Source organism: Eulemur rufifrons, chromosome 6, assembly GCF_041146395.1.
Source record: "Eulemur rufifrons isolate Redbay chromosome 6, OSU_ERuf_1, whole genome shotgun sequence".
Classification (NCBI taxonomy): Eukaryota; Metazoa; Chordata; class Mammalia; order Primates; family Lemuridae; genus Eulemur; species Eulemur rufifrons.
In genome coordinates this window covers 31247496-31260069 of record NC_090988.1, presented here as the reverse complement: position 1 = coordinate 31260069, position 12574 = coordinate 31247496, and the positions used below count along the sequence as shown (strand labels likewise).

The 12574-nt window shown below is 36.1% G+C and overlaps 1 protein-coding gene across 2 annotated transcripts in view; it reads right to left on the bottom strand.

Moving 5' to 3' along the window:
* Positions 1-12574, bottom strand: part of TRPC6 (transient receptor potential cation channel subfamily C member 6) — a 119153-nt gene that overhangs the window by 21851 nt on the left and 84728 nt on the right. The window contains exons 4-5 of one of the 2 annotated variants that reach the window (XM_069469026.1): positions 10498-10662; positions 3627-3843 (exon numbers count right to left, since the gene is read on the bottom strand). In XM_069469026.1, coding sequence (XP_069325127.1) covers positions 3627-3843; positions 10498-10662 — 382 coding nt within the window. The remainder of the gene's footprint in view (positions 1-3626; positions 3844-10497; positions 10663-12574) is intronic. The other variant, XM_069469027.1, reaches the window with a different exon arrangement.

Genomic DNA, 12574 nt, shown 5'->3' with positions numbered 1-12574 from the left:
GAGTGTCTTCAAGCACGTCCCCCTCCCTGTGTTCCTGCTACACGTCCTCTTGTTGGTTTGAGCTCACCATTGTGTCTCGTCAAGATGTCCTGGAACATCAGTTCTGCAATTTAGCCTTTCAAATTTTTTTCAACTAAAAAATTAGATGAATTTGCTTTCTGTGACCAATAATGTCAGTTTTCTCCCTCAAGCCAACATAACACACTCAACATCTAACCTAAGTAATGCCACTTCTTACTAATATTTCCAGAAGGTACAACAAACTTCTTTCAAAAATAACTTTAAACAATAAATGCCAGTGTTGGAAACTGAACTAGGAGTCTAACATATGCTATAAAAGCATCAGTTGTCTATTCCGAGTTATTATTTTCCCTTTATTTTATTTTTTTAACTTATAAAGAAAAGAGGTTTATTTGGCTCATGGCTCTGCAGGCTGTACAAGAAGCGTGACACCAGAATCTGCTTCTTGTGAGGCCCTCACAGTAGAAGGCAAAGGGTAGCTGGAATGTGCAAAGATCACACGGCAAGAAAGGAAGGAAGAGAGAGATGCCAGGCTCTTTTTACAACCAGCTTTTGCAGGAACTAAGAATGAGAACTCACTCGCCACTACCCCACAGGGAGGGCCTTAATCTATTCATTAAGGATTCACCTCCATGAGCCAAACACCTCCAATTAGACCCCACCACCAACACCGGGGATCAAATTTCAACATGAGGTATGGAAAGAACAAACATCCAAACCATAGTGTAGCCCCTCCCTCAAAGCCTCCCTTTCTCTTTTTTTTATTTCAGAATATCATGGGAGTACAAACATTTTGGTTACATATAATGCCTTAGCTGTGCCCAAGCCAGGGCTACAAGCATGCCCTTCCCCCACACAGTGCACTCTGCATCCACTAGTTGTGAGTTTACCCACCCCCCACTGACCGGCACCCAGTGAATATTACTACCACATGAGCACCGTAGTGGTGATCAGTTAGTACTGATCTGATGGTGAGTACATGTGGTGCTATTATTTTCCCTTTAAATAAATACTGTAAGATAATCTCTGATGCCAAATACAAAGTTAGTGGAGTAATAGTTCCCCAAAAAATGCTTTTATTTATAAAGTTAAAAGCTGATTTAATAGTCTTGGTTTAGGTTTCTAAGTGAAAAAGGAAAAAACATCTAAAGTTTATAATAAAATTAGACTAGTATAAGGAGTTAATTATAATAAAGAATAAAATGAACATTCTTTATATGTAATCTCCTTATATAAAATGTAATTTTTCAAAGTTTCATCTTACACTAAAAGAGTCATGTCTGAACTAATATGCCTTTAGCAGGAAATAGCACACCTATATAAAGGTAACATAAAAAATCTTAGTGAAAACTTTAATAATAATTATAATTACCTGAAATTTATTGAATATTTCCTGTGTGTGAGCACTGTATTATGTACTTTTCATATACTAACACATTAAAAAAAACCATAGTGGAGAGGATTTAAATATAATAAGGTAAAGGCAATGTCCCAATGATTGTTTATTCTTATTTTAAATCTGATATTATAGGTGAAATTTCATTTATTTGTTGTTATAGTCTCCTCAATTTGATTGGAAAAGAAATAGAATAAAATCAAAGTCCTCTTCTGTATCTAAGAGTTTTTATTATTTGGTGATACAATTCACATTTTATGCCACTGTCCATATTTTTCCTTGAAACATATCCAGAAAATGAAGTGATTCAGAAGTTTTGAATAACTCAAATGCTGTTGAATTACCTCACATGCATTTAGAATGATAAGGCATTTTGCAAAATGCTTCTTAATATTTCAATAGATCATCCCATCAGGTTCCAGCGTAAAGAAGCCAAGAAGACAAGCCCTGCCCTAGAAGTGATAAAAAACTGACTATATGCTTTTACAGGTCACTGGGTAGGGTGCAGGGATAGGGGGAGAGGATGGAACCAAACTTATGGCCTACTAAAGGTAATATATGAAAATCCCTTGGGCCCTCTTCTGTTTTTTTATATCTTGTTTTCACCCTAGGTAATTTCATGCATAGTCAGGGCCTTAAGTAGCGTCTGGGAATTGAGGATTGCTAGAACTTTATCCACGGCTCAGACTTCTCCCGGGGGTTGTATTAATACTCTCTATTACTTAGTGAACATTTCCACCTGGAAATTCCATGGGCACTTCAAAGTCCACCACAACCCAAACTTAACGATCAGCTTTTCATTCCCCTAGTCCCAAGCATGATCTTCCTTCTATATGCTCCCACTTAGAGAATTGCAGTCATCACCCAGTAGTCCACGGCAGAATCCACAGCTCTCCCTTTGGATGTGCAATAATCACCACGTTCTCTGGAGTGTATCTTTTAAGTAGCTCTGAAATCCTTTCCCCATGTCCCTGAGTTCTGGCCCTCATCCTCCTCACAGGGATCACTTCGAGCCACTGTGTATCTTACAACCACTGTGACCTTTTTACAATGTGATCTGATCACATCACCAGCTGCTGAAAATCATCCCCCAGACATTTCAGCACCCTTATCTCCCATCACCCACAGCCACACATGCACCTGGGCTCCAGCTCTGCCTAACTCACGTGCTCCACACGTTGTCTTAGTTCCATACCTCTGCATCTGTTTCCATGCCTTGTAGAGTCCTTGTGCCCCAAACACAGTCCAGTTAACATTCCCTCATCCTCAAAGTCTCAGACTGAGCATACTGTCCAGGGAGGGCTTCTCTGCCCCTTCCACATCCCACCTCAATCAGATTTCTATGCCCAATCTTTGTGTGTTCATAACATCCTAACACTTCCTCAAGTAGAGCGCTTTTCACATTGGGTTTTAATTACCAATTTACTTATTGACCTGCTCCCCAGACTTAATTAACTTCCTTGAGCACAAAGGCTGCATCTCATTCACCATAGTAACCTCATTACCTAACAAAGGCACTTATTAGCTATTGAATTTATTTATTCATAAACATCCAATTGAAATATCTTTCTCATTTGCATTATATTTAATGATAAGACACATGTATGTTTGATTCTAAAGACAAATAGTGCAGTAACTAAGATCAAATTCTTTCTCTTTCACTTAAAACCTGGGAGATTTAAAGCAAGTTACTTAAGTCTCACATAAATCTGATAAGAAAATGTAACTATACGTTACATATTGGAAAACTGAGGCACAGAGAGATTCCATGATTTGATATATGTAAAGTGCTTTGAATAATTCCTGGTATGTAATAAATATTAAATAAATGAGAGCAGCTAATAGCTTCAGCTCCTATTAAATCTCAACATGAAATCATGTGGTTGTTTTTAAGCTTGAAATTTTATAGCTCTTCCAAAATATGAATGGCAGATTTTTATTACCGGTGGGGTTTCATTGATATTATCCTGTTGGTTTTCTTCCTGGATTTTTCTTGGAAATACAAAAAAGCACATGGTATGTGAGAAGACTATGGCACTGACAATGCACCCAAGGCAACTGTGCTTTAAGAACACAAAGCACACATTTGGTGTGTGGTGCATTATATCACGCTGCATACATTTGTATAACTGATGTGTAAAAGAATCAGTGTCATTCAGTCCAACTGCTAAGGCTGCAAAAAGACATGATGACAGAAATTAGTCTTTACCTATTACCCAGGATATAATGAGCATCTCCATCCATGAGAAGCAGGATGTTTTCATCCTGAACAGCTGTTTTGCATTATCTGTGCTGGTTTCATTAGGAAGGAGTTTGGTGCCTTCAAATCTGTCAGCTGCATTCATGACTAGCAGTCCCAGAAAAATGGTGAAGGAGGCTGCGTGTGCTACAAACTTCATAAATGGTCCTCGCATTATCTTCCCCATCTGCCACAACACACACCAAAAGAAAATATTAACTTGGTATTGTACATTTTGCAAAACACACACATATACACACAAGCATAAACATCTGCATATTCCCATGTTCTTCTAAGATAATTATAAATGTTTATATAATTAGTGATAGAATAATAATTTTTCATGCTGTTATAGAATTTCAGTCTTCACCAACATGTACCAATGTTCTTGATTAACAAATAGACTTTCTTTTCTATTAAAGGATTTTTAAGTTCTTCAAATATTATATAATATTGGTGACAAAATGCAGAGCATAATATCAACATTATTCACAGAAAGCAAACTAATTTTGCCTGAAGTATTGAGGAAGCAGCAATGAAAATATAAAATTGAGTCTACTTTGCAATCAGGTATGGCTCCTTGGTTGTTGTCCTCAAGTATATTTCATTGGCATGCATGCAATTCAGACATCAGCTGATGTTGCCATCTTGGTGATGTTGTAAATGGAGGAAAAAGTCATGAGTACCATGAAGAACTCCCAACTGAAGACAGGGCAGCAGGGCAGTTCCCATAGTGTATTGGAACAATGTCCTGGAAGGACCTTGGATTTAAAGTCCAGCATTTTAGGTTCAGATTCCAGTTTCATTCCCTCATTAGCTGAGTGACAATGAGTACATTTCCTAAATTATATGAAAACCAGATTCTTCATAGGAAATATGGGGACAATAAAAGCTATTGTGCCTCTTATAAGATTCATTTCTGCCTGAAATGCAGAGATCTTAGTCTAGGCAGGGAAAGGATCTAGAATGTGTCTCAAGGGCTCCGGACATCCTCTGAAATGGTGAACAAAACTCAAAACGTGTGTGCAGTGTTTTTAATTTTTTCCCTTAGGAGAGGGCCTATATCTTTCAACACCTTTTCAAATGAGTTTATTATTTCAGAAAAATTTATAAATTAATAAAATACAACCAACACTGAGTTGGTATTTGTATACACCAAGTACTGTTTTAAGTGCTTTGCACTGTTAACTCATGTAATCATTACAATGATCCAAAGGAATAGATACTAGTAAAATGCTCATTTTGCGAAGAAACTGAGGAAGTAAGGTCAAGAAACTTGTTCAAGTTCACACACATTGTGGTAGAGGTGGAATGTGAACACAAACGTTCTTGTTCCAGAGTTAATTCTTCTATTTGGTTACAAAGCAGTTTCATACTTTCTTATCAAAGTGCATACATATGTAAATTATTAAAGAAAGCAAGTATCTTTTAGGACTTGGAAAAGCTAAATGCTATAATGGAAGGAACACAATGTTCTGTGTTCCTGTAAGCTTTATGTGTCCATATGTTTTCCAAAATCATAAAAGTTAGAGCAGAAATGAATCATGCAGTTTGGTCTCTTCTCTCTCTTGATATTTTGAATCTTAGGCCAGGCGGGTGTGTGTGGGGGGGTGGGGATTATGTGTGTGTATTCTGGATGTATATACAGGTATCCATGTTCTTAGATATCCAAAGTGGATTGCTTGCAAGACCTTAAACGGATACCAAAATCTAAGGATGCTCAAGTCCCTGATATAAAATGGGGTAGTATTTACATACAACCTATGTATATCCTCCTGTATACTTTAAATTATCTGTAGATTACTTATACTATCTAATACAAAATAAATGCTATTTAAATAGTTGTTATACTATATATTTTTAATTTACATATAAATGTACATATTTACAGGGGTACATAGTGATGTTTTGATACATAGAGATCAAATCAGGGTAATTGGCATATCTATCATCTCAAACATGTATTATTACATTCAACATCTTGTTTAGAGAATAATGGCAAGAATAAAAATCTAAAAATCTGTTTCTGTTCAGTACAGACACAACTGTTTTTTCAAATATTTTCAATGTGTGGTTGGTCAAATCCAGGAATGCAGAACCCATGGGTATGGAGGGCCAACTCTCTCCCTCTCTCTCTGCCTCTCTCTCTGTCTCTCTCTATCTCTCTCTCTCTATGTATATATTTAAGGCAATAGATCCAACTGGTATTTCAGAGCCAATCCAAAGTTACTTTGTAAAAATTTGCTGTAAAAAGGAACAATTCTATAAGATTACTTATTAAATTGATTCAAAGAGTATTTTTTAAATACTTTTTTAAAAATCTAACTCACAAATAATCAAACGAAGGCAAAGTTAAAACACATGATAGACAAATTTTCTTTTGCCTATTGCCTTTAGCTGTTTTTCATTTTAAATATGAACAGTCAATAAATGAACATCAATGTGACTTTAATTTATTTTTCCAGGGTGTGCCATATATGCAATTGTAATTCTGTAATGTTTTAAATACAATTTATTTTAATCATATATTAAAGCAAATGAAAATTTATTATAAGAGTCCATATCTTCCTCATGGAAAAAGCTATTATAAATCTTACAAAGCAGCACGATACTGGCATAAAAACTATAGACTTAACTAAGACCTGAAACTATGAAACTACTAGGGCAAAACATTGGGGCACACTCCAGGACATTGGTCTGGGCAAAGATTTCTTGAGTTAAACCAATTTTTAAAAATTCTCAATTTATTTAACTATTTTGAGAAAACTTAGATTGGGGCCAATGACTATTAGTAGTGAAATCCATGGAAAAATGTACAACTTGCCTTGTTCCAGAAAGATTAAGAAGCAGCCTTCAAGGACATCAAAAATACAATAGAGCATACATTAAAATAGAACGTAATTAATTAATTACAAAAAGAAAAAGTGAGGTTGGGGACTAAAATAGGGTTGAAAATAAAGCTGTCCACATTGAATGGGGCACCAGTCTGATAAATCTGAAATCTTTTTTTTTTTTAGCTTATTATGGGGGTACAAAAGTTCAGGTTATATATATTGCCCATGGCCCCCCATCCCTCCGAGTCTGAGCTTCAAGAGTTTCCATTCCCTAGACAGTGCGCATCACACTCATCATGTAGGTATGCACCCATCCCCTCCCCCCAGCCCCCACCTCTGTCCGATACCCAATTGTTGTTATTCCCAAATGTGCACTTAGGTGATGATCAGGGAAACCAGTTTGCTGGTGAGTACATGTGGTGCTTATTTTTCCATTCTTGGGATACTTCACTTAGTAGAATGGGTTCCAACTCTCTCCAGGAGAACCAAAGAGATGCCATATCACTGTTATTTCTTATAGCTGAGTAATACTCCATGGTATACATATACCACATTTTGCTAATCCATTCATGAATTGATGGGCTAAATCTGAAATCTTGGTTTAGCTATCCTGGACACAGCTAAAGGCAATGATCAGTTATCAAAGTAGGGTGTCTGATCTGTGTGCCTCACCCCTGACCTGGCTTGCTTTCCTTCTCCACCGGGCTGCTGGCCCTTACAGAATATTACTCCTTCCTTGTATTATTCCAAAGGGAGAGGAGAGAAGAGAATCAAACCAGGCATTCTTGCTGATTAATAACATTTTAGGTTTTTGGTTTTTTTAAAGCAAGCAAACCAACCAACCAAATGCAAACAAAAAGTTGACTGGAAACTAAAGTGCCATGTCCGAATCTTCACATCCTTTGTTTTTCTTTTTGTTTGTTTGTTTGTTTTGTTTTTTTAGACAGGGTCTCACTCAGGTGCCTAGGCTGGAGTGCAGTAGTGTCATCATAGCTCACCGCAGCCTTGAAGTCATGGCCTCAACTGATCATCCTGCCTCAGCCTTGTGAGTAGCTGGGATTACAGGCATGTGCCACTATATCTGGCTAATTTTTAAAAAAATTTTTTGTAGAGACAAGATCTCTCTATGTTGCCCAGGCTGGTCTAAACCCCTGGCCTCAAGGGATCCTCCCACCTCAGCCTCCCCAAAGTTCTGGGATTACAGGCATGAGCCACTGTGCCTGACAGCTTTGCTTTTTATTATAAATATTGAGTCACATTTCTCTTTAAATTAAGGGGAATTTTGGCATCTCTCATTGGACTTTAGGAATTGAAGTGAGTTATCCATGTTAGTAAAATTTGCCACCTATATAATCTAGGATATAAACAAGTTTCTAAAAATACTGTAAAGGAGGAGATAATTGAATAAATTGAACAATTAATGTACCTGGCAATTTATTGAGGGTAAGCATTGAAAGAAATACTTGCCTTTAAATATTATGTATCATATTCTTTTTCAGGTATTTATTGATGACCAAATACCTAGCTACAAAACTCCACATAGAAATGAAAAACGTTGAGACTTGCTTAAGGTAAAATGATTTGAAATACAGTAGGAACTATTTTTATTGTAGTAAGCATAAAACAATTGATATTTGGGTTACGGTAGGAGAAAGAGAACAAGAAAGAACAAAGAAAGTTCTAGGCCAGGTACAGTGGCTCACTCCTGTAATCCTAGCACTCTGGTAGGCAGAGGCAGGAGGATCACTGGAGGTCAGGAGTCCAAGACCAGCCTGAGCAAAAGCAAAATCCTGATTCTACAAAAAATAGAAAAAGTTAGCCAGGTGTGGTGACACACACCTGTAGTCCCAGCTACTGGGGAGGCTGAAGCAAGAAGATCACTTGAGTCCAGGAGTTTGAGGTTGCTGTGAGCTAGGCTGATGCCACGGCACTCTAGCCAGGGCGACAGATTGAGACCCTGTCTCAAAACAAAACAAAACAAAACAACTCCTACAAGGAGAAGAGAGAAAACTTGAAAAATAATACCAATGTTAAACAGAAATAAGGACTCAGTCAAGGTGCCTAGGCCTGCAATTTGATTGATGTGGACTAATTTTCATTTTCATGGATACATTGGAAAATCTAAAATATTTTAAATAAAAGCATCAATTTAGCTGGAGCAATCCCCCCACACACACACGCGCACAAAATCAATCCTGTGACCTGTAAATAATGTTTATGTTCATTTCTAGTGGGAAACTGTAAAACAGATTTTATCATCATGCTTCAAAGGATAAATAAGTCAGTTAAATATATTTTGTATAGGAAAGAAAATACCTTGACAATGTCCTTTTAATTTGATTATTTGCCTCAGTGTTCATAAACGAGGATGGAAAACAGATGCCAGAAAGAAATATGGCCAGGGAAGAAGAAATAGTGAAGGAAATCAGGTTAATTAGAATTCAATCAAAATTTAAGAAATGTGTAACTCTAAAGACTGCCAAAAATAGTCTGTGTCAAAGCACCAGACACTCTGGAAGGCATTATGCTTTTGAACTAGCTGGTTATGGAAAAAGAAAATTATTCAGTTCAGGAAAAGACTATAATTTAACTGATCACAGAGTCGTAAGAAGAATAATTCAGAAACTCCTCCCTTTCAATTCAGTTTAATCTCTGAAGGCTTAGGAAATGTAGTAGAAACAGAACAAAGAGAGTACATATAGAGATGTAGCTTATGTTCTAGTGAGGACAATTTAGATTTGTTTTTCCAAGTAAAATCTGATATTCCTATGAAAAAGGGAAAAAAATACAACTTTATAGATGAAATCTCTGCTATAAATGTCATTTCTAGTAAATCTCACTATTTTCATTTTATGTCCCTCATTTATATTTATAGGAGATGTCAGCTTTTGGCCTTATATATTTTAAGGGGAAAAAATCTATGATGATGGATTTTACTCTCAAGAGAAAATGCCCAGTTTCCAGCAGTACCTATCATAATCACTAGAAATAATTATGAAGTTTCCACTGTGTAAAAGTGCACCAGCTTTCTAGCATGAGTCATCATGAAATGTCCTTATATAGCTAAAACACCAAATATATGACTAAGTAATAAGAAGACAATATGTTGGCAATGGTGGTGTATGTGTTTGCACCCACATGTTACAAATGTTTGAAAATGAGTCATGCCCATCTTTAAGAATGGCAAGTGATCCAACTGATATTTCTATACAGCACATTAATAGATGGTCTTGCAGATATTGTAGCCACTTAGCATTAGCATTTTTTCAGTCTGCCTCTCAGAATTACAACTTAAACAGATCGAGGAATGTGGCTTCAAAACATGAAGAATAGGCTTTTTAGCAATGCAGTACACAAATTTTTCTGCCTGTTAACAGAATGACAGGTAGACATTTCTCAAACTTGTTCTGTCACATTAATGAAAGGCTAGGTCCATCTGAATGTATTATTTTCACCAAAGCCTGGGCAGGTAGAAAATCTTTGCTGTTAGGCTCTGGTGTACTTTGTCCCTAAAAGAAATTCCTTATTGAAACAAGTATTATATTAATGTTTACATGATTGGCCTTTATTTAAGATTTATCCGGTCATATTAGCTAAAATAAATACAAAACAAAACTTTCATCTCAAATTTTGCCAGAGGAGAAACAGAGAGAGGAAAAGTGTTCATCTGTCATTTGAAATATCTATTCAATGATACTATGACCGTATTAAAATATATAAAAGTATGTACATAAATATATTAATACATAGAGAAAAGAGCAAAAGTAAATAATATAGTAACTGAAGTTTTCTTTCACACATTATAATGGTGATATTACAGGTGAATTTCTCTTCATTTTTTTCTGTGCTTCTATAGCAAATAATATTAGTTTTGTAATATTGAAAGCAATAAAGATGATTTAAACCCAACTATACTTCTCTGAAATTTTCATTTTCAGAAATAGAATTTTCCCCTGCATAAGACATACTTCTAGTGGGTAACAGAGCTCCAGGCTTCGCAGACATACCTTGCTGCATGGAGCAAACCAGTAAACGAGAGCCAGGAAGGGCAGACCAATGGCAACAGCAAGGACCACAAGAAACTTGACCGCCATCGTCTGCTGCCGTAAACCGGAGAGGTTCTCATACCATATAGAGAGAAGCTGCTGCTGGCAGTTTGGATGAGCTACAAACTAGCGGGGAAGTGACAAAACATTTAACAGCTTGATTAAAGAAAGGTTCAGTATAAACTATTTTCACATGTTTTAATATTCAGTTCTGTGCCTTCCCATAGATAATACTGTTAGAATTAAAGAACAAACATAAAACATCTAATTAACAGGCATCGGCCGGGCGCGGTGGCTCACGCCTGTAATCCTAGCACTCTGGGAGGCCGAGGCGGGTGGATCGCTCGAGGTCAGGAGTTCGAGACCAGCCTGAGCAAGAGCGAGACCCCGTCTCTACTAAAAATAGAAAGAAATTATCTGGCCAACCAAAAATATATATAGAAAAAATTAGCCGGGCATGGTGGCACATGCCTGTAGTCCCAGCTACTCGGGAGGCTGAGGCAGGAGGATAGCTTAAGCCCAGGAGTTTGAGGTTACTGGGAGCTAGGCTGACGCCACGGCACTCACTCTAGCCCAGGCAACAGAGAGAGACTCTGTCTAAAACAAACAAACAAACAAAAAAAACAGGCATCAAGCAAGAAGGCAAGAGGTTCTAATATGTACTATGTAAATTTGAAGATTACAGTTTATCAAACTTTTCCTTTATGGCTTTCTTTGAAAGTATAGAAAACTTTTTGAAATTTAATATTATAAAAAGATTCATCAATGTTTTATATGAGGGCTTTTAGGATTATTTATATTTTTTTCCTCTAGAAGAAGTGAGGTAAATATCATATTAGCCCAGCTGGCTAAATATTTTAAAAAAAATGCTTCCTTTCCTATACTGACCTAAAAATGCCACATTTATTTTATACTAAATTCCCATTTGTATATGGGTCTGTGTCTAGACTGCCTATTCTGTTCCACTGATACCTCCTTTTATTCTTGTGCCAATAATTCTTTCAATTAAGAAAACTTTAAAATTCAATTTTTATTCTTCAGAATTTTTCTATTCTCACATATTTAGTTTTTACAAATGAACCATACATATGACAGAGTTATTTAATCTATAAAAAGCAGCAACCCGAAATAAAAATTGGTAAAAAATGTTAAAAGATTATATAAAGGAACCACAGTTGAGTCTTAAGGATGGTTGACCTTGAAGGTAATTAAAGCAAGGCACAATGTTCACTCGGAATGGTAAAGTTTATAATACCCATTATGGGTAGAAACTGGTACACCTTTTTTGAAAGGAAACTTAGCAGATGTTTTGAAATTTAAAAATAAAAATTTGACATATTAATTCCATAGTTATGAATTTTTGTCTACAGATAAAACTCATGCAAGTAAGCAAGCTATAAAAACAAGTATGTTTACTGTACAAAAATAGACAAAAAATCTTATAACAACAAAAATCTAAAAAACATAATAAACATTCTTAAATAGTAAACTGTTTGAATGAATATAGTAATACAACAATGACGCCTTTAAAAAGATGAAGTGGACATTTGTTGGCTGATATGTGAAAATGTCCAAGATAGAAATTTGTGGAGAGATACATAAGAGTGGTTAATTAATCTCCATTAAGAATTAGAAAGATTTAGAGGGGGCATGTCTACACAGTTGGAAAGCTTACCGTGAGCATGTATTACTTTTGTTAGAAAATCTACCTTTACAAACATTTTAAAAGATATTTTATATAACTTAAGAAAGCAGTCAAGTGGGTGGAGGAGGCCACTGCATGAAGACAGAGACTAAAAATATTATATTCCACAAATAAAGATACAGCTGGAGGAAATTCAAAGGTACCAAGGAAGAAATGGAAGGCACTGATTCCAAATTGGTAAATAGCAACAAATGGGAAATGGAATCTTAAATAATGATGTTTCAATCGTATGACAAATGTAAAATTTGAATGAACAAAGTCTTCGTTCAATCATTAGTGAAGTCAAGGAAAGTGGCAACCACTGCAAAGTTCTGTAAATGTAAGTCTAGATTT